Consider the following 23,742-nt stretch of genomic DNA (forward strand, 5'->3'; position numbering starts at 1 on the left):
CATTGTGGTAATGTCTAGAACCAAAATTAGAAAAATGTTGTCTCTGTCCAAATATATATGGACCTAACTGTAGATCTGGATACTACTGGCTATGTTAACTCGAACCATGATTGCCCATCATATCGGATCTCCCATTATATTCCTCCCTTCTCTACCTTGCTCTTTGCGTTTCCTGTGACTCCACTTTCTGTGTTTGAAAAATGATGTTCAAGATGTTAACTGAGAAAAAAAAACCTGGGAAATACAGTATATAAAATATCTGGTGTCTCAGGAGATCATCCATGTTCTTCCTCCTGTTCACTCTCTTGTGTGCGGCTGTATGACAACTGGCTGCAGCAGAAGCCTCCCCTTCTGCCTTGTCTGGAGTTAGACATAAGATCACAAGTCCTGCCCCTTTGGCTTAGTGGTTATGGCTTAAGGTGGTGATTAACTGAAGATAGGTCTGACCAGCAGGAAAAGGGTTTGTTTGGAAATAATATAATGTACATGTCAGTAGAATTTTAAATGCAGCTTTGAATGTGAATGGAGTAGAAGCATTAGGCTGTGTGCCCACGTAGCATTTTTCAAGCGTATATGCTGCGGAATTTCCGCAGCGTAAATGCTTGAAAAACGCATGTATATCCGCACCCCATGTTCCCCAATGGGATTCCGCAAGTTCTATGCACATGCTGCGGATTTTTCCGCAGCGTTTATGCCGCGTTCAAAAATCCGCAGCATGTCATTTAATTTTGCGTTTCCGCAAGCGGAATTGCCTTTGTCCAATGCATAAAAAACGCAAGGCAATTCCGCATGTGGAAAACGCGTGATAAACGCGTGAAAAATGCGCGATAAACGCGTGCGGAATTCCGCATGCGTTTTTCCGGGAGAGGACTTGCATTTATGCAGCAGAAATTTTCTGCTTCATAAATGCAACGTGGGCACATAGCCTTACTGCAAAGCCAACTGCTTGCAAGGCTACATATGCAACCACACACACTTTAGTGTAGTTTATCTTGGAGTAATAAATGTTATAGAGAACACGTTTTTAAATAGTATTTAATCTTTTTTTTTTTTAAATAGCACAAAATACAAAAGAACATGTGTCGTACCACATTCTGCATCACCAGAACAGGTAACTAGCAGTCATAGAAAGAGAGGCCTGATTGTCTTTGTAGTGGTACCACTGTATTACAACACTGACATAAGCGATGCCATCCATCCGTCCCACTCTTCATCATGCGTCTGTTCCGAGGACTGGTGACTGTATCCAGTATACGCCGCCTGGTATACAATCATGCACTATGACAGGGTTTTGTTGGCAACTCCCAGTGAACCAATATTTAAGCTCTAATTGTACAGAAATTATTGATGTCCAGATCATCTTTCCTTACATGGAACCTGTCATGTCCCTTTACTGCCCCCAACAAGACATAGCGGTCCTACCATAATGAGTATTGTATGCAGGCTGTCAATCATGATAGGAAGGTGTCCCACCAGGGTGAGATATCCGGCCGGACTAGTCCTGCCTCATTGGCGTATACGATGCTGCAGAATAAAGCTACATTCTTCAAATACTGCAGCTCTAGTATGGCACATTAGAGAAATCTACAGCCATACCTCTGTAGTGCCAGTTAGAGACAGAAAAGATGACAGGTTCCCTTTAAAGGGAATCTGTCAGCAGGTTTTTGCTACCTCATCTAAGAGCAGCATAATGTAGGCAAAGAAAAGCTGAATCTGTCGATGTATCACTTAGTTTACTGGGTGTAGCCGTTGTGAGTGACACAATCAGAGTTTTTAGATGCAGCATGTAACAGAGCTCAGAAAGCTTTCCCTGCCCACACCAGGGTCTGTATGTACATTGTCTATAGACAGTGAGCTGCTTATCACAGGAGGGGGCGGAGTCAGACTAGCATGCTGGTGCAGCTGTAGTCCAGACAATGCTAATCACCAGGTGATAAAATTTTTAGTGTAATTAAACAAAGGCACACAGCTTGACATGTGCCACATCCTTGAATTCTGTGTTTTAACCACTACCTCATGCTTTCCTCAGATTACATAGCAAAAAACAGCTGACAGATCCCCTTTAAGCAGGCTGTAGATGTAATGATTTGGGCATTATACAATATGACTATAGGAATGAAGCATTAATAAAAAAAGATAATCTCCACAATGTGAACGATTTTTCTCAAGAAAAACTTTCCTCACAAGTATTGTACATTTTCATAGCCACAAATGTATTTTTCCACCACATATGAATATACAGTTCTGGTTAATGTGACAAATCTCTGTTGGTCAGATCCAATTATTCTCTTGGAGGTCCTAAAAATTATTGATGATAAAAATCACTCAAAGCCTTAGTGAAATAATTTCTTCTGTGAGCAGCTTATATCATGACTAAAGGTTCGTTTATACAGACCGACCGGCGGCACTAAACCATCACTGATGGATATCTACCAGTCGCCGGTAGTTTATTTGCCTGTTCACAATGGCAGACTGCGGTAAATGATGAGAACTCAATGGACTGTAGTAGATTACTCAGTGAACTTAGGCTGCCATTGTCCTCGGCAGCACAGGTCCTGTTTACACAGTGATGTGCTGCCGAGAACAATTGTCTGTTGTGCTGCACAAAAGATCATTGCTCCCAATGATTTGCATTTTGCTTGTTCGTCAGTTGATCTTGCAGTCTGATTATGATTATTGTGAACCAGTGTTCTGGTTTACGATAATTTTTCATTGTAAATGCACCTTTTAGTTATTGGTTGTGTTTTCAACCACCCTGCGTTTGAGAAGAGATAATATTTTAAAGGAAACCTGTCACTATATGAACCTCAATTTAATTTCTGTCTTTATGTTGTAAAAGTTTTTATTACTATATTTAATAATTGCCAAAATGGTGATGGATGGATCACATTAATAGGAAGGAGAACCCGGCTGTATGGCCCTGTATGTGCTAATAATGCTGAACTAATGGGTGCTATTGTACTTCTTAAAAGTGTCGTCCTATTGTGCAATATTTCTACTTTCTATGGCCGCTTTCACACATCTAACATTCATTGACCGAGTGCGAACCGCGATGTCTAGCCCGGCCATAGGTCTCCTGAACTGAACTCAACAGCCTATTAGGCTACTGAATTCGGATTAGGTGACCCATGGCTGGTCTGGACGTTACCATCTGTACTCAGACCATGAAAGCCTCATACACACATGACCATTTCATGGTTCTGTACAAGCCTTTTCTTGGACAGAGCCATAATACAACACCAACAGAACTCTACTTCTATAAAGTACCTACACTTTAATCCCCCCAAAAACTGGTGTGCTCCACCGGACACTGTATTAAGGGGCAATGTTTTTATGGGAAACATCTACATAATATGGTGCCATATGGAGATACCATGCAGTGGCTCATGGAATACATACTGTATACCTTCGATGTATGTATTGAAGATGCATTAGTGGATGCTATTGAGCCCATTTATCAGCCTAGACAGGTCCTAATGTAATTGACGCCTGGTTACAGGTTTCACCTAAAAATACTGCAACTAAAAATAAAAGTATTAAGTATTTTTTTCTCATTTTGAACAAATTACAGATTTATCACCAACACATCAAAGAAATCTTTAGATGAACCATTTGAAAAGATTGAATAGAATTAGAAAACATGGCTGCCTTCATCCAGAACTGGACCCACCACTGATTAAATGGGGCAGAGCTTCAATACCACACACAACCTGGCCTTTTTTTTCTAATTTTGTGCAATACTTTTAAATGCAAAAATGTGAACAAAAAGTATTGTCAATTATCCTTTTAACAAAATCATTTATGATACAAGGTCTAAAACATTTGGTAGATTAGAAGGACTTAAGCTATGTTCACATAGAACTTTTATAGGACTTTATTGGGCGAATTTGCTACAAAATCCTTGTTAAAAATTAGTTAAAAGATGCTTTGAAAAATGTATTTCTATGCTGTCCATGGTAGGAGTTTTTTGAGAGTTTTTTTCTAAAGCCATTTTGAAAAATGTCTTGTGGCGAAAAAAGTGCATGTCACTTCTTTGAAGCAAATCCTGACCAAGCTAGGTGTTATCAGATCAATAGCCTGCAAAAAAAACCTTCCAAAACTCTTCTAAACCACTTAAGGAAAAGAATAACTCCTCCAAAAACTCCACAAAAAAAAAAAGTTTCCTGAAGTGATTTTGAATTCCTTAGAAAATCACTCCAGTCTAGCGTTGAGGTGGTTAGTGTATATAAAGGTATCACTCCTAAAATACTTTTGTCTTTTTGTGTCATAAAAGTATTTACATCGATTTTTTTGGATAACACGGTACCACAATATAATTTTTATTGTACATCATATTGAGGGGGTCAAAAATTACGAGTTTTTCAAGAAGAAAAAAGCTTCAGGAAACTTTTTTTGAGGAGTTTTGTGGGGGAACTTTTTTTCTCTGAAGCGGTGTCGAATAGTTTTAGGGCATGTACACAGCATTTCTTAGACAGTGGCAAACCCACCGGGTTTTTTAAAGTAAAGGGAATTGCCAGAGGTCGTTTTCTTGAAGCGGCTTCGCCGGCATCTGTTCAGATGTTTTCGTGGCGGCTCCTCTGCCAATGTTTTTCTTTCTATAGTTTCAAGTATAGAGAGTGGGTGACTTCCTAGCAGAACCTGCCCGAAAAATGGACAGGTCACTTCTTTTAACCTCTTCAGGGTTTCTGAACCTTTAAGCAGTTAAAAGACATGACATAAGAATGGAACCTGTGAATAGTAATGTCCTTTTGACATTACTATATAAAATAATCATTTTATGGGAAGCTTTTGCCACTCTTTTTCAGGTATATTCTGGGCTGAATCCGCCTGAAAAAGATGCCGTCTATACTTTTTTTTAGGAAGTTTTGGAGTGGACACTGAGCAGAAACTTTCAAAATCTGAAAATTTCCCAAAAACATAGAGATTCTGCTTTGGTTCTGCTCTGAAAATTTAGCACAAAGTCTCCATGTGCACATACCCTGAGGGTATGACGGTGGTTGTTTTTCATAGGTGGCTTTGCTGGCGGATTTGCTGTTGCTCTTTCACTCCATACGGTTTTGAATAATGAGCATGCTGTAGAATGAGTAGGTCACTTCTTTTAACCACTTCAGGGTTTACGAATCCTGAAGCAGTTTAAAAAAAGTGACACAAGATAGAACATGTGCACAGCAATGTTGTTTTGTTCATTTTATGGGGCACTTTTGTGGTGCTTCTTCAGGCACAATCCACCTGAAAAAGAAGCAGTGTACACATATCCTTAGAATAGTTTTGTCCTGAAACACCCTTTTGATTGGACAGCGTTGGTTTGGAGAGGTTTCCTTCAGGATCAGCTTCAATTAAGTGAGATACACATTTTCGATAAACCAGGCAGTTTTTAAAACCTTTTTAGGGAAAAGAGAGATCAAGAAACTCCTCATATGAACAGCAAAGTTGTTACAAACATTACAAAATTTTTCTAGAATTTTTGAGGTGGTTGTTGAGGAGGATGTCGGATCGAATCTGCTCCAAAAAAAAACCTCCTCAAAAAACATTGTGTGAAGTTAGCCTTAACGTGTGCTCACATGCCGCCGCTGGCCTTGTGGCTGAACCTCCTGCTATCTTAAGAATAGGAAGTATTGATGCACATTATGAATCTGATGCTTACTGCATCCATATAGATATTGCTTTTCATTTTCCAACCTGCACTGGAAAAATGATATCTGGAATATGATACATTTCTACGGAAATCTGCTCCAATATCTGACTGCTGTAGTTTTAAACATGAAGCCCAGTGACTATAATTTCTGCAAGTTATAAAATGGCACCAATTTTTATAATATATAAGTAGTCCAGTTTTGCGATTGTGAACATTGTCGTCAACTATAGTATGAAACAGTTATTTTCTACGAGTTACTAAAGAAGATGATCAGTGCATGATTGTAAACTATGGCTCTATTGTTATCTTAACATTCATTTTCATCCTACTTTCTGTCATTGTATCAGGAAAATTACTGCATTTTCTCATCCCCTGCTCCCCGGCCATGTTGCAGTGGTCTTTTAACAGAAACAAAAACAAAACTAGAAAATGAGAGTAATAATGATAGTAATTTCAGGTATAGACAGTGACTTCCAGGGAAACAGGCAGTGGTCTCCACCTTTTGGTAGTGACTGGTAGGTTAATCCCTGAGCAGAACCTGTCAGAATACGCAAGTTCAGACTTTGGCTGTAAGTTCCTTGAATTTCAGGTCAGAAAGAAATAAATATAGAGGCCAAAGAGGAAGCAGGAGCCGTTCACCCTACTCCCTGAGGCAGCATCTGGTGGTAATGTTCAAGTTACCATCCCGTCTTCAGCCCTGTGCAAGTCGGCCTTTCTGAGATAATTGCATCTGTCCATTTGTTTCGAGCTCTCAGCGTTGCAGACAGCTTCTCCCTCTGGGCCCCTTTGGTTGGTACATATATGTAGTGGCACAGGTTGTGGGCCAAGAGTCTTATTCTGCTGTTGCAATTTCATTCCAAAACTTTATCTTCTTCCTCTCTCTCATGGTGGCTACGTTTAAAGAATCCCAGCTGCATTGGAAAAAAGAAAGTTATACGTGACCAAACGATAAATACTAATGATGTATAATCTAGGAGACTAGGGCTATCAGCTTCTGTTGCATAGAGTTCTATCACTTAACCAAAGCTTATCGACACCTTTCTGCTAAATGGTGATGGACAATCCCCGGGGCACGTCAGCATCCAAGGCCTTGGCTCAATACAAGTGTATGGGAGCGAGGCCGTGCCCACTGGCCAGGAGTAAGTATAACACATACATACCCTCCAGTACCGGCTCAGAAACCAGCGAATCCTCGCAGAGCACAGTGCATGCCCTGGAGAGATTCATAAGTCTGCAGTCACACAGAGTGTCTGCAGACTTATCGATTTGGATAGGACAACCCCTTCAATCATTTTTCTATTCCAATACAGGGGACCCTCCATGCTTCTTCCAACTATAATCATTGAATGCAAAATGCAATTCACAACCTTGTCTACCCTGCTAAAGATAAACTTGTCTAAAACATATTTTCCTACAGATGAAAGCCATTGTTTGTATACATATGCCCATCTCATGCACTAAAACCAAATAAAAAAAAAACACAAGTGTTGAGGGGGATAGGAGAACAATATCTACATAATTATACTGTATATACAAAGCGATAAGGTCACCTAATTTCTGATGGGACGCTCAATTTTAATTAGAGTAAAGCATATGGGGATCCTGTTGTTCATTTGATACTCGGTCACATGGAGAGATGAATCTGTAGAATTTAGAACGCTCCACAATTAATTAATCCATGAATTCTGTGTGCCCACTATGCGTTTTTTAAGCATTTCTGCAGCGGCAATTCCGCTGCAGAAACGCTTAAAAAAACGCTTGGTAGAAGGCCTGCCATGTTCCCCAATGATAATCCGCATGTGCTGTGCACATGCTGCGGAAATTTCCGCTGCGGAAAAATCCGCAGCACTACCAATTATTTTGCATAAGCGCGGCATTTTTGCCACCATTGACTTACAATGAATCACTTAATATCCTCATGACTACATGTGTACATGCGGCTATTAAGCGATTCAATGTGCGGATGGTACCTGGGTCTGGAGAAGAGGAGACTCTCATCCAGACCCGGGTACCATAGTACCTGTAAAAAAAAAAGATTTTAAAATAAAAAATAAACATTATACTCACCTTCTGATGGCCCCTGGTCTCCTTAGCGATGCGTCCTGGCTCCCCGGTGGCTCGTGATGGTCTAAAAGGACCTTCCATGGCGCCATTTAGTCATGTGACAGGTCACGTGACCGCCGACGTCAGCAGTCGCGTGACCTGTCACATGACTAAATGACGTCATGGAAGGTCCTTTTGGACCATTGCGAGGTACCGGGGAGACTGGAGAAGGAGACCGGGGGCCATCGGAAGGTGAGTATAATGTTGTTTTTTTATTTTTTAACATTTTTATTTTTTTTTAACTAACTTGGTCACACTATATAAAATCCATGCCGGTTGCATGGATTTATATAGTGTGAGCAAGTTGTCAAGCACTTTTCCAAGTGATGCTAAAATCGCTTGGAAAGCGCTTGACAACCTGCATGCGAAATCACATGTGAAGAACGTGTTACAAACGCTTGTCCCTGGCTGAAAAAACGCATGTACAATCCGCATGTACAATCCGCATGTACAATCCGCATGCGTTTTTTTCTGCCAGGGAGATGCAGAAACGCTCAGGAAAAATCCGGAGCATTTCCGCATCGTGGGCACATAGCCTTACACTATTGCCATACACCAAAAAAAAAAAAACCTTGAGGTATGCAGTTTACAGCTTTGATCAAAATGTTTTAAGTCATTCACCAGTGACAAGGTGACCTGATTCTGATGGGACCCTAAATTCTACAGACTCACCTTTCCATGTGCCTATGCCTGAAAGGAACTGAGGATGAACAGAACAGGGAATAGCTTTACCATACTTAAAAAACAGTCTGGGAAAGATGGGAAATAGGGTGCATGGCCCAGGAGGTGGTCACATCCCGCAATGCACAATGCAAAAAGTAAAGGTCAACACTCCAGCAGTATTAAACTAATAAGCGGATGCACGTACACTGTGGCCACTATACAGGTATATACAGAAACACTATTAAACAGCATTCTGCAATTAATTAATATATAAATAACACTTTCGCTACACACATACAAAATCTCATTACTGTTTTGATCAAAATTGTATTAGCCATTTACAAGCGACAAGGTGACCTCATTTCTGATGGGACCCTCAATTTTAATTAGAGTAAAGCTCATTTGATGCCCAGGCACATGGAGAGGTGAATCTGTAGAATTTAGAGTCCCATCTGAAATGGGGTCACTTTGGTGCAGATGGGTGGGATAATACTGTACAATTTTGATCAAAACTATAACAGTTTTATGTTCTTTACGTTTGTAGCTATAATGGATTTCATGAAAAGTATTCTTTAATTGCAGAGTGCTGTTATATAGAGTTTGTATATTTATTTTGTATTTTGGCCACAATGTATGTGCATCAGCATGTTAATTTAATACTAAGTGTGCAGGCCTTACCCTTTTACCCATTGCTTGTTGTTAGCATTAAATCAATTAAAAAGCCCAAAATAAAATAGTTGAAATTTATAAATAGCATTATTTTATGTTCTTATAGAGTTTGTAATACACAGATGTGGCTATGGATTAAAGGTAAAACCTATAACTTCATATAGGATAACAGATTGGTTTACCTTCCACAGAGCCAGGACTAGGAGCGCCAGCAGCAGGAGCCCACCTATAGTACTGCTGACTATGATCCATATTGGAACCTCCCACTCTTCCTGCTTGGAAATTTCAAAGGTGATCTAAAAAAAAAATCAATGATGTATTTTCAGGTCAGTGCAAGCGAGGGAACATTAGCACATTTCTAAGCATCACATGGAAGCTCTAAAGTAACAACACAAGGTATCTGGATGTATTCTCCAGTAGGGGGCAGTAAGATCCTGTGTTTTTCTTAGTAATTCCGTCTACTATGGCGTTTTTCATACTACATGCCAAAGTCAGATTTCTCTATATAATGATATATGGAATATGGATGTCCCTACAATTGAGCAGCGTGACTGAACTAAGTACATTGGACATTTAGACATATTCTGCTGATTTAAAATTGAAATAAAATAAAAAAAAAAGTTAAATCAAATTAAAAAGTAAAAGGATCCTGTTTTTTGCACCCATAATAACAGCATACTTACGAATTTCACTGCTGTATACTTTCACAAATCCTTGTCAACCAAAGTACAAAACGACAACAGTTTTGTAGACAACTTTCATAGATGTTTCACTATGGTAAAGCTGGCCATTAAAGGGTCATACAAAGACCTGCAATGATGGGTCTTTATTGTGAGACATTTTCTCTTGTTGTAGGAAGGTATCGGTGTAGGATTTACTCACTAATGACCCCAGCAAGGCTCCAATTATCTTATATTAGAGATGAGCATATCTATTTGCAGGAGCCTGGTCCAACGGCAAGGTCAGTTCACTGTGGCTGCTGGATGGGATCCCTGATAACCACCTATTGCCTGCCGGCATCCACGGACGGCTCTTCTCTTGATTAGTTGGCCTTACGTGATGTTGTGTGTGCGTCACGTCACAACAATGTGGTGCCAGGCCAGCTAATCAAGAGAAGAGCCGTGGATGCTGACAGGCAGGAGGTGGCTCTCAGGGCTCCTTACTAGAGATGAGTGAACCTGAACTTAAAATTTCGGCGTTCGTACTGGACAGTCAGTGTTCTGAGCTAAACGCTGAAAACAGCCTTTCCCCAGAAGTCCGTTGCAATGTTCGGCGTTCCGGGGGGAGTTCGTTGCAGAGAGAGAGAATTTTTTCTTACCCAGTTTGGGTGTCCATTGTTTTCAATGGGGTTCAGGTTCTGGTTCAAGTTTGGGTACAGTTCTGCTACCAGAACCAAACTTTGGAATAAAGTTTGGGTCGAGTACCAGAACCCAAACTTCCACAGGTCCGCTCAACCCTACTCCTTACCAGTAGCCACAGAATACTGACCTGGCTGCTGACCCAGGCTCCTGCAAATCGATTTGCTTATCTGTCTTCAATCTATTGTTTTAGTACAGACAGTGTTCCCAATCTCCAATTTTTAGGAGATTCCCCAACACAGGTTTTCAGGATTTCCTTAGTATTCTGATGCCTTGATAATTCCATCACCAATGCAATACTAAGGAAATCCTGAAAATATGACGTGTTGGGGGACCATGAGGGCTGGAGTTTTGGGAAACACTGTTTTAGTATTATACATAATGATGATTGTCACTACAACTGTCCTTTATGGCCAGCACCTTAATAATTATTCTTTGTACTATGACTAGTAATAGGGATCTTGTGCATAACCATATTATTGCTTCATATAACTTCTGCCATAATATGGCTCCTATAGAAGTATATAGGGTCCCGCTGTACCACCATATGCCACTGTTTTGCAATTTTTAAAATGTAAAAGATGAAAATATATATATATTTTAGCGTAAAATACAAAGGAAATATGTAATTTTTAACTTTAGGCCTTTTAGAGATCATTTCATCTTCAACTTTCTTAACTTTTCACAATAACAGTAATTTTGACCAGGGGTGCCCAAACTTTAACATGCAACTGTACATAAGCCATAATATGTTGTCCTATAGAGGCACAATACTTCAGCCCAAGTGACTACCGTTCTATTGTATAGAGCCACAGTGGCTCTGTATGGCTTTATACCGGTGTAACAGGCCAAATTAACCCCTGTCCAGATTAAACCTGGGTATAGTTTGGTCCAGGCCAGAGTATACCCCGGAGGATAAACTGTCCTAGGCCAAACTATACCAGGGGGTGTAAAATAGCCTAGACCAAACTATACTCCTCAAGGCTACAATATACAGTTGAAACCAGAAGTTTACATACACTATATAAAAAGACACATATGCATGTTTTTCTCAATATCTGACATGAAATCAGAATAAACCTTTCCCGTTTTAGGTAATTTAGGATTACCATAATTTTTAATATTTGCCAAATGCCAGAATAATGAGAGAGAGAGAATGTTTTAAGGCATTTTTATTATTTACTGCAAAGTCAAAAGTTTACATACATTTCATTAGTATTTGGTACCATTGCCCTTAAACTGAATAACTTGGGTCAAACGTTTGGGATATCCTTCCACAAGCTTCTCACAATAGTTGGACAGAATTTGGGCCCATTCCTCCTAACAAAACTGGTGTAACTGATCCAGGTTTGTAGGTCGCCTTGCTCCCACCTTCTTTTGAGCTTTGCCTATAAATTTTCAATAGGATTGAGATCAGGGCTTTGTGATCGCCGCTCCAAAACATTGACTTTGTTATCCTTAAAGCGCACCTGTCAGCAGGATTGTGCTTAGTAAATCACACACACTGTCATGTGGGCGCCGTTATACTGAGTAAAATGATACCTTTGTTGATGAAATCCATCCAGCGGTTCTTTTATAATCTTTACTTTAATTTCTGACATAATGATATTCATGTGCTCTGGTGCTCTCATTATGTATTCATGTATTCCTATCTCTGCCTTGTGACAGGTCACTGTGCTTTCAGTGACCTGCCTACTATTTTACATACTGACTGTGTAATTTGTGTAACAAAGTGAAATTTACATTCCCCAAAATGGCCATGGTGGCCAGTGCATGCACAGTAGCATCTCTCGTTTGCCAAGAGATGCTATTGTGCACACGCGGGTGCCATTTTGCTAGAGGAAAAAGAAATTTGCCTGCAGCAATATGGCCTCCGCGCTTGCGCAGTAGCGTTTTTCGGTTGCCGAGAGATGCTACTGCGCATGCGCGACGCCATATTGCTGCACCTAAATTATTTTTCCAAAAGCAAAATGGCGCCCATGCGTGCGCAGTAGCATCTCTCGGCAAACGAGAGATGCTACTGTGCATGCACTGGCCACCATGGCCATTTTGGGGAATGTAAATTTCACTTTGTTACACAAATTACACAGTCAGTATGTAAAATAGTAGGCAGGTCACTGAAAGCACAGTGACCTGTCACAAGGCAGAGATAGGAATACATGAATACATAATGAGAGCACCAGAGCACATGAATATCATTATGTCAGAAATTAAAGTAAAGATTATAAAAGAACAGCTGGACGGATTTAATCAACAAAGGTATCATTTTACTCAGCATAACGGCGCCCACCTGACAGTGTATGTGGTTTACTAAGCAAAATCCTGCTGACAGGTGCGCTTTAAGCCACTTTGTTACCATTTTAGCAGCATGCTTCAGGTCATTGTTCATTTGAAAGACTCATTTCCGCCCAAGCTTTAACTTCTTGGCTGATATCTTGAGATGTTGCTTCAGTATTGCCGCATAATCATCTTTTCTCATGATGCCATCTATTTTGTGAAGTGCACCAGTCCCAGCAAGACAACCCCACAATATGATGCTGCCACCCCCGTGTTTCACAATTGGGATGGTGTTCTTAGGCTTTCAAGCTTCTCCCTTTTTCCCCCAAGCATAACAATGGTCATTATGCCCGAAAAGTTCAATTTTAGTTTTATCAGACCACAGGACATGTCTCCAAAAGTGAAGGTCTTTTGTTCCTGTGTGCATTTGCAAACATTAATCTGGCTTTTTTATGTTTCTTTTGGAGTAATGCCTCCCTTCTGGCAGAGTGGCCTTTCAGCCCATGTTGATACAGTACTAGTTTCACGGTGGATATTGACACAATCTTACCAGCTTCTGCCATCATCTTCACAACGTCTTTTGCTTTTGTCCTTGGGTTGATATGCACATGTCGGACCAAAGCACGTTCATCTCTGGGACACAGAACCCGTCTCCTTCCTGAGCGGTATGATGGCTTGACATTCCCATCTTGTTTGTACTTGTGTATAATTGTTTGTACAGATGAACGATGCACCTTCAGGTATCTTGAAATTAGACGCAAGGATGAGCCAGACTTGTGCAGGTCCACAATTCTCTTCCTGATATCTTGGCTGATTTCTTTAAACTTTCCCATGATGCTTCACAAAGTAGCAGTGTGTTTCAGGTGTGCATTAAAATACATCCACAGGTGTGTCTCTAATTAACTCAGATGTTGCCAAATAACCTATCAGAAGCTTCTAAACACATGACATCGTCATATGGACAGTCCAGAATTCTTTAAAGGCATAGTAATCTTAGTGTATGTAAACTTTTGACTTTGCAGCAAGTAATAAAAATGCCTTAAAACATTTTCTCTCTCTCATTATTCTGGCATTTGGCAAATATTAAAAATTATGGTAATCCTAATTGACCTAAAATGGGAAAGGTTTATTCTGATTTCTTGTCAGATATTGAGAAAAACATGCATATGTGTCTTTTTATATAGTGTATGTAAACTTCTGGTTTCAACTGTACCTCTCTATTTTATGAGCCCTTGTAAATGAGATTTTAGATGCCATTTTTTAATAACTTAAAACTGACTTACACGTAGTGGGAAGGTATTTGTGTTGTTAATCACATGATGAAGATTAATCTTACAATACAATGTAACTGGTAACTGACAACAGTCCTTACATCCGAGATTACACTGTTGTCCATTAAGATAAGTGCTTTTACCTTAGAATGCAGTTGTAACTTATCACTTCACTAGTTTTCTCACCCGGTCTCTGATTGGTTGAAAAGTGTGCAGATCTCTTTCCATCATACTCAGACACACAGCTGCTTTTAATGTGTAACTACTAAGAAGTGCGGTAGGATTGTTTACCTCATTATATCTTTGTGTAAGTATAATAATTTTACTAATTGAAGTTTTTCTGGTTCAAGTAATAAAAGTCTATGTGCTCAGAACTTTAAGATTTAAGTCAGCTATCTTCTCACATAATTTACCTGACAAATCTGAGCCCCCAATAAGATGTTGAAAAATTAAGTAATTCTTGTGTATATCACTCATCGCTGCTGATATTAAAGGAGGTATAATCAGGCCTGAGGGGGTATGAAATGGCCTAGGCCATAATATACCCAGACTATAATCAAGCCTAGGCTGCTTTAACCCCGGGTATAGTCTGGACTTGGTGTATACTATGGCCTGTTACTCGCTCTACACAAGAAACTGTAGATTAGTAATGAGCTTTATTTGGAAAGAAAGTGCCCAAACACAAATAATACATATCAATTAAATATATCCACTGGATTCTGTCATATTCCCTTTATATGTAAAGCATAAGCAGCAAAGAAGCATACAAAAGATTAGTGTGAACAATACATATAAGTGACTTAATGAAGTCATAACAAAAACATGTGAAAACCCCATAAGTCCGATCACAGGACTTATACCAGCAATCTATAATGTAAATGATCACCTGGCGGCTCGGCTCCTCCTCCCGAAAGATAAAAGGACTGTGGAACTTTCGTTGTAAGGCAGCAAAACTAACCAGACTGACAGAGCGAAAATTCATCTGTAAAAGAAATGTTATTACCATTCAGAAAAGTCAATCTTCATTTTTTTCCCCTATGGTTTGTCATATGTAATTTTGATCCAACCCAATCGTAGCTCCCAAACCTCAATCTCACCAGCTGCTGGTTCTTACCACTTTGAAAGATCTTCTCCACAGATACCCATGAAGAGTGAGTGTTCCCTCCTGATTGGAAGCAAGATCCATAGTGCACTCAATGGACACCACATCTGAGTTAGTGTGATTCTGAAAAAGACACAAACTGACCGCTCATATTTGCTAAAGGCTAATGAAAAGGCAGGCAGCATGCGCAGAATGCATCCAACCAGCCCTATACGTCATCCAATGGAGCATGACGGGGCTTTGTGCAATGTAGAATAGGACAGAAAAAATAAATATGTTTCTCTTTGCATGAAATTGGAGACATAAAGTGGAACAATAGACCCCATAGACTTCAATAGTTGTTGTGTTTAATATAGCAGTAACTTCAGTATTTTGTCTAGGACACATCATATGGTCAGTAAGGCAGTGTATCCACATATAAAACCCAAAGAAAATAGGATTGACCAAACAACATGCTATGTTATATCGTTGGGACATTCGGACCATTTTTCTCAGTTGGAGAGAAAAACCTGGGATATACAGTACAGACCAAAAGTTTGAACACACCTTCTAATTTAAAGATTTTTCTGTATTTTCATGACTATGAAAATTGTACATTCACACTGAAGGCATCAAAACTATGAATTAACACATGTGGAATTATATACTTAACAAAAAAGTGTGAATCAACTGAAAATATGTCTTATATTCTAGGTTCTTCAAAGTAGCCACCTTTTACTTTGATGACTGCTTTGCAAACTCTTGGCATTCTCTTGATAAGCTTCAAGAGGTAATCACCGGAAATGGTTTTCACTTCACAGGTGTGCCCTGTCAGGTTTAATAAGTGGGATTTCTTGCCTTATAAATGGGGTTGGGACCATCAGTTGTGTTGTGCAGAAGTCTGGTGGATACACAGCTGATAGTCCTACTGAATAGACTGTTAGCTGCTTTTTTCTTGCCATAATACAAATTCTAAGTAAAGAAAAACGAGTGGCCATCATTACTTTAAGAAATGAAGGTCAGTCAGTGCGAAAAATTGGGCAAACTTTGAAAGTGTCCCCAAGTGCAGTTGCAAAAACCGCCAAGCGCTACAAAGAAACTGGCTCACATGAGGACCGCCCCAGGAAAGGAAGACCAAGAGTCACCTCTGCTTCTGAGGATAAGTTTATCCGAGTCACCAGCCTCACAAATCGCATGTTAACACCAATAAATATGTCTTATATTCTAGGTTCTTCAAAGTAGCCACCTTTTGCTATGATGACTGCTTTGCACACTCTTGGCATTCTCTTGATGAGCTTCAAGAGGTAGTCACCGGAAATGGTCTTCCAACAATCTTGAAGGAGTTCCCAGAGATGCTTAGCACTTGTTGGCTCTTTTGCCTTCACTCTGCGGTCCAGCTCACCCCAAACCATCTCGATTGGGTTCAGGTCTGGTGACTGTGGAGGCCAGGTCCATCCTTACTCAGCCTGGAGGTGTGTTTGGGGTCATTGTCCTGTTGAAAAATAAATGATGGTCCAACTAAACGCAAACTGGATGGAATAGCATGCCCCTGCAAGATGCTGTGGTAGCCATGCTGGTTCAGTATGCCTTCAATTTTTAATAAATCCCCAACAGTGTCACCAGCAAAGCACCCCCACACCATCACACCTCCTCATCCATGCTGAGGAATCGCTCCTGCCAAACAAACCTGATTGACTTCTACGAGGAGGTTAGCTCTCGAGTAGATCAAGGGGAACCAGTGGATGTCGTGTATCTCGACTTCTCAAAAGCGTTCGATAGCGTGCCACATAATAGGTTGGTATACAAAATGAGAATGATGGGGCTGGGCGAAAATGTCTGCAAGTGGCTAGCTAACTGGCTAAAGGATAGAAGGCAGAGGGTGGTTATAAATGGAATATACTCAGATTGGGTAAGCGTCACTAGTGGGGTACCACAGGGGTCTGTACTAGGCCCAATGTTATTTAATATCTTTATTAACGACATAGTCAACGGGATAAATAGTAAAATATCAATATTTGCAGATGACACAAAGTTATGTAAAACAATTAATACAAAAGAGGATAGTGAAGACCTACAGAGGGATTTGGATAAGCTGGGTAGGTGGAGCATTAAATGGCAAATGAGGTTTAACGAGGAGAAATGTAAGGTCATACATATGGGAAGGAAAAATGGAAGTCACCAGTACTCACTGAATGGGAAATCATTGGGGAATTCAGAGATGGAGAAGGACTTGGGCATCTTGATTGATAGCAAACTAAATTGGAGTGCCCAAAGTCAGGCCGCTGCTGTAAGGGCAAACAGGGTAATGGGATGTATCAGAAGAGGTATAGCTGTAAAGGATGAGAACATTGTTCTTCCACTGTACAAAGCACTGGTCAGACCACACTTGGAATACTGTGCTCAGTTATGGGCCCCAATATATAGAAAGGATATAAACGAGCTTGAAAAGGTACAAAGGAGGGCAACAAAATTAATAAGGGGAATGGAGGGACTGCAATACCCAGAGAGGCTTGCAAAACTAGGACTATTCAGCCTGGAAAAAAGAAGGTTGAGGGGGGACATAATAAGTGTGTACAAATATGTTAGGGGACAGTATAGAGACCTTGCCCGGGATTTGTTCAAAAGGAGGGATATTACGGTAACAAGAGGGCATTCACTAAGACTGGAAGAGAAAAGGTTTCAGCACCAGCATAGGAAGGGGTTCTTTATGGTAAGAGCAGTGAGAATATGGAATTCACTGAGTGAGGAGACGGTAATGTCGGATTCACTAAACCAGTTCAAGCGGGGACTGGATGCATTTCTAGATACCAGGCAGATTTCTGCATATACTTAAAAATAGAATAAAATAGTAGGTTGATACAGGGATTTATTCTGACTGCTGGTTTCAGAGTCGGGAGGGAATTTTTCCTCAGGTGAAGATTGGCCAAATCATTTGGGGTTTTTGCCCTCCTCTGGATCAACTTTAGCAATTACAGAACTAACAGGTCGAACTTGATGGACGCAAGTCTTTATTCGGCTTTACTAACTATGTAACTATGTAACTATGTAACTATGCTTCACGGTGGGAACCAGGCATGTAGAGTCCATCCGTTCACCTTTTATGCGTCGCACAAAAACACGGTGGTTGGAACCAAAGATCTCAAATTTGGACTCATCAGACCAAAGCACAGATTTCCACTGGTCTAATGTCCATTCCTTGTGTTCTTTAGCCCAAACTTGTCTCTTCTGCTTGTTGCCTGTCCTTAGCAGTGGTTTCCTAGCAGCTATTTTACCATGAAGGCCTGCTGCACAAAGTCTCCTCTTAACAGTTGTTGTAGAGATGTGTCTGCTGCTAGAACTCTGTGTGGCATTGACCTGGTGTCTAATCTGAGCTGCTGTTAACCTGCGATTTTAGAGGCTGGTGACTCGGATAAACTTATCCTCAGAAGCAGAGGTGACTCTTGGTCTTCCTTTCCTGGGGCGGTCCTCATGTGAGCCAGTTTCTTTGTAGCGCTTGATGGTTTTTGCAACTTTACTTGGGGACCCTTTCAAAGTTTGCCCAATTTTTCGGACTGACTGACCTTCATTTCTTAAAGTAATGATGGCCACTCGTTTTTCTTTACTTAGCTGCTTTTTTTCTTGCCATAATACAAATTCTAACAGTCTATTCAGTAGGACTATCAGCTGTGTATCCACCTGACTTCTGCACAACACAACTGATGGTCCCAACCCCATTTATAAGGCAAGAAATCCCACTTATTAAACCTGACAGGGCACACCTGTGAAGTGAAAACCATTTCCGGTGACTACCTCTTGAAGCTCATCAAGAGAATGCCAAGAGTGTGCAAAGCAGTCATCAAAGCAAAAGGTGGCTACTTTGAAGAACCTAGACTATAAGACTTATTTTCAGTTGTTTCACACTTTTTTGTTAAGTATATAATTCCACATGTGTTAATTCATAGTTTTGATGCCTTCAGTGTGAATGTACAATTTTCATAGACATGAAAATACAGAAAAATCTTTAAATGAGAAGGTGTGTCCAAACTTTTGGTCTGTACTGTATGTATAAACATATGTATGAACATATGTCCTGAAGTGGAATTTACTGTCAATGAGCATTAAAGGGTTAAAAAGGTATACAGCACATTATAATTTTTTGGAGACCCACCCATACTAGCAGGTATGCCACTATATTTATATATTATATCATATTCCCTCTTGCAGGTGACTATGGGATTATGGATACATTCAGTGTCAGGAGCTTTTCTTATTGTATAAGCTGAAAAAGAACAAAAATTGTGAACATAGTGTAACGGGTGGAGACATTACCAGCTGTGGCACGTGAGTAAGGTCCTCTTCAGAAGGCTTCCTTCTGTAATCTGTACTATTACCCCAGACAGTGCAGCCTTCATTCCCCTATAGCAGAAAACACAGGGTTAATAATGTGCAGACATTTAGATGTGTTGTCTCAGGAATCTTCTCAGGTTTAGCAGCTCTTCTGTACCTGGTCATTGACTAGCTCTTGTAAAAGAAGCAAGCGGTTTCCACCACGGGTCGCAACTGGGATGGTGATCCTAATGGTGACATCCTCCGGAAAGAAGCCCAAATTTTGGATCTAAAATGCAGTGCACTCAGGTTTAGATTTTTTTTATCCGTTAAGAGAATACTTTCTTGTCATAGCAGTATGATAGCAGTAATTTACTCTAAATATTCCAGACATGTGCCCCCCATACTGGAAAGTAAACTTTTCCCATGAAAAAAGTACATTTTTATCAACAGATCTTGGAATAATAATAATTTCAATAATTGGATGTGTTAATAAAATAAAATGTTCCTGTGCTGAGATAATCTTATAAATGTGCCCCTGTGTATTGTGTATTGGCTGTGTCTGATCATACAGGAACATGGTCTGATCATACCACATCTCCTGAGCAGGGGACGACGCAAAAGACTATACAGACATTACAGCAGGGGATCACAGCTGATTCTTTGTGTGAGGTAAAACATTGTTTAAAAACAGGCAGAGAAATGTTTTACCTCACAGAAACCAGGAGCTGTGATCTTTTACTGTTCTGTCTGTATACTCTTTTGTGTTCTCCCCTGCCCAGGAGATGTGGTATGATCAGATCATGTCCCTGAACGGTGAGACACAGACATTACACAGTTGGTGGAACAAGAGCTTCAAATTGATTTCCCACTCTGTGGGATGTCTCCTCTCACTGCTCCCACCTGAGGTGTTCTCCGCTTCTCCTGTACATTGGTGATACACTAAACAAAGAAAATATTCACATTGTTTCCCCTGAATATATAATTAGCCACTCAGTTAATCTGCAATAAATAAGAAACTCACTCTTCTTCAGGTTCCAGTTGCTGCTTTTGAGGAACAATGTAGCTGATGTAAATTCATATCACTCCTCCTGCTTCATAGAGTTATTAGTTTTTAGAAAGTGTGTCTTGTGCTAGTAAGATTAGGCCTTATTGTAAAAGTAAGATGGTTAGATTGCTATAAATATTGAAAATATAGGTATATTTCACACGCTATTTTTATTTTTAAAATATGTATCACATTAAAAATAAGGAAAGGGAGATAAGAATTGTAAAAAGTAATTCCTGAAGGGTAAAATGAAGCTCTATGCGGGATTCTTTTTGCAGTAGGCCTGTGGATTTTTGAGCTGATTGAAGTTGAACGTTGTGGGGATACTCCAGGTGGTTTCTTGGATTAAAGTAGAGGGGGAGAAAGGGGTTATTGAGCGAGTTTACTCACCACATGGCCGAAAAAAGAGTGCAGTTTACCTGGTTTAGGTGTGAATCGGGGTTGGATCCGTAGCGTGAGACAATTTTGATAGTCGTGGTAAGTAGTAGTAAATCCCAGATTGTGGACAGCTCATATGAGGAGCATGGCCTGGAGGGTACTGAGTAGAGTAATTATTTGTTTAGGCTCAGTTAAGTACATAAATAGGTAAGTAAATCAAGAATTGAGTGCATGGATAGCAATGTAAAGAAGGGTTCAGTTACCTGTAGGGCGTGTATATAGAGATTCAGGGCTATGCGGGCTTGAGGTGGTAACTGGAGAGCTTGTTTCGGTGGTAATTATGCTCTCCTTGTGTGGCAATCAGCATGGTATTACCTTAGCTGCAACCTCTCCTAGGACTAGGATACTAGCAGTAACTGGCGTGCTGTGGGTAACAATACACCGGTCCAGTGCTGTTAATGCAGTGCATGTACAATGTGATGCAGTGAATAGTTCTAAAATCTCTATTAGAGCTCTGCTCTGTCACTTACAGTTGTGGATTTATCTGGAAATGTTCCAGTGCGGAGAGTCCTCGGCATCGCAGGATTGGTTCGTCTTGTGGATCTTGCTTCTTAAGTTCAGGATACTAAGTTGTGAATGGCAGGGTAGTAGGAGAGCAGGGACGTAAAACAGGGTCCCGGCCGGTGACCAGCTGTTATCCCACAATGCTCTCAGGGTCCTCCGTCGGCGGTGTGCAGGAAGTAGGATAGGACCTGCGGTGAGCGCCTGGTAGTGGAGCAGAAGGACCTGCGTGACGTAGGTGCACGTGAGGTGGCACACGCGACTCATACCGGTACGGGGGCCTGAACAGACCAAAAACCAACGCGTTTCGAGAACTACGGTTCTCTTCTTCAGGGTTGGTTTGTGGATGGAAATGGGTCCCCTATATATGTGCACTCCTCCAATGTTAGTAGTAGGGGCGGAGTATGCTGCAAGTTCCAGTATAATGTGTGGCTTATTGCTGTTGTGGATGGTCACTCCTTGAATGTCGGATCTAATCCTCATTAAATGCAAATAGTTCTATGTCTGAGTTGAGTCCTTTTGGTTTGAGTGTATCTACAGTAAAGATCCATTTGCTTTCAATTCTTGACATTTGTTTTAAATAATCACCTTTACGCCATTGTTTGTAAACCTTCTGTAAACCAGTTACCACAGTTCCCTATATAGAGCCTCTATGTTTCTCAGAGTAATGTTTCGATAACGGGTGTCCATCAAATTTCTTGGAGATATTGCACAAGTGCTCATTTATACGTACGTGTAGGGGACGTTTAGTCCTACCTACATATACAGTGCCTACAAGTAGTATTCAACCCCCTGCAGATTTAGCTGGTTGACACATGCGGAATTAACTTGGCATTGTGACATTTGTACTGTAGATCAGCCTGGAAGTGGGAAATGCACTGCAGCAAATTTTGTTTTTGTTTTTTTTTAAAAACGTTAAAAGTTAATTCAGAGTGTCATTTATTATTCAACCCCTCAAACCACAAGAATTCTGTTTGGTCCCCCAAAAGTATTAAGAAGTAGTTCAGGCACCAAGAATAATGAGCTTCACATGTGTGGATTAAAGATCTCTTTTGCCAGCCTTTTCTGACTATTTAAGACCCTCCCCAAACTTGTGAACAGCACTCAGACATGGTCAACATGGGAAAGACAAAGGAGCATTCCAAGGCCATCAGAGACAAGATCGTGGAGGGTCACAAGGCTGGCAAGGGGTACAAAACCCTTTCCAAGGAGTTGGGCCTACCTGGCTCCACTGTTCGGAGCATCATCCGTAAGTGGAAGGCTTATGGAACTACTGTTAGCCTTCCACGGCCTGGACAGCCTTTGAAAGTGTCCTCCCGTGCCGAGGCCAGGCTTGTCCGAAGAGTCAAGGCTAACCAAAGGACAACAAGGAAGGAGCTCCGGGAAGATCTCATGGCAGTGGGGACATTGGTTTCAGTCAATACCATAAGTAACGTACTCCACCGCAATGGTCTCCGTTCCAGACGAGCCCGTAAGGTACCTTTACTTTCAAAGCGTCATGTCAAGGCTCGTCTACAGTTTGCTCATGATCACTTGGAGGACTCTGAGACAGACTGGTTCAAGGTTCTATGGTCTGATGAGACCAAGATCGAGATCTTTGGTGCCAACCACACACGTGACGTTTGGAGACTGGATGGCACTGCATACGACCCCAAGAATACCATCCCTACAGTCAAGCATGGTGGTGGCAGCATCATGCTGTGGGGCTGTTTCTCTGCCAAGGGGCCTGGCCATCTGGTCCGCATCCATGGGAAGATGGATAGCACGGCCTACCTGGAGATTTTGGCCAAGAACCTCCGCTCCTCCATCAAGGATCTTAAGATGGGTCGTAATTTCATCTTCCAACAAGACAACGACTCAAAGCACACAGCCAAGAAAACCAAGGCCTGGTTCAAGAGGGAAAAAGTCAAGGTGTTGGAGTGGCCTAGTCAGTCTCCTGACCTTAACCCAATTGAAAACTTGTGGAAGGGACTCAAGAATAAAGTCCACATGAGACACCCAAAGAACCTAGATAACTTGGAGAAGATCTGCATGGAGGAGTGGGCCAAGATAACTCCACAGACCTGTGCCGGCCTGATCAGGTCTTATAAAAGACGATTATTAGCTGTAATTGCAAACAAGGGTTATTCCACAAAATATTAAACATAGGGGTTGAATAATAATTGACCCACACTTTTATGTTTAAAAATTAATAAAATTCAACTGAGCAACATAACTTTTTGGTTTGTAAGATTTATGCTTCTGTTCATAAAACCTTCTCTCATTTGCAGTTTGAAGGCTCTAACTTATTTGCATCTTATCAAACCAGCTAAATCTGCAGGGGGTTGAATACTACTTGTAGGCACTGTAGTTTGTTACATGGACATCTGAGGCTATAGATCACACCTTCGGTA

The 23,742-nt window shown here is 40.8% G+C and overlaps 1 protein-coding gene across 2 annotated transcripts in view; it reads right to left on the bottom strand.

Moving 5' to 3' along the window:
* Positions 1–1,021: 1,021 nt before the first annotated feature.
* Positions 1,022–23,742, bottom strand: part of ITGA11 (integrin subunit alpha 11) — a 191,793-nt gene continuing 169,072 nt past the window's right edge. For both annotated transcript variants that reach the window (XM_073653470.1, XM_073653471.1), the window contains 6 exons: positions 19,541–19,651; positions 19,366–19,452; positions 15,091–15,201; positions 14,863–14,958; positions 9,253–9,366; positions 1,022–6,546 (listed from right to left, as the gene is read on the bottom strand). In XM_073653470.1, the coding sequence (XP_073509571.1) occupies positions 6,487–6,546; positions 9,253–9,366; positions 14,863–14,958; positions 15,091–15,201; positions 19,366–19,452; positions 19,541–19,651 (579 nt within the window). In that variant the 3' untranslated portion in view covers positions 1,022–6,486. The remainder of the gene's footprint in view (positions 6,547–9,252; positions 9,367–14,862; positions 14,959–15,090; positions 15,202–19,365; positions 19,453–19,540; positions 19,652–23,742) is intronic.

Source organism: Phyllobates terribilis, unplaced genomic scaffold (genome assembly GCF_046119375.1).
Source record: "Phyllobates terribilis strain yellow unplaced genomic scaffold, ASM4611937v1 Scaffold_11__3_contigs__length_659146591, whole genome shotgun sequence".
NCBI classification, from domain to species: Eukaryota; Metazoa; Chordata; class Amphibia; order Anura; family Dendrobatidae; genus Phyllobates; species Phyllobates terribilis.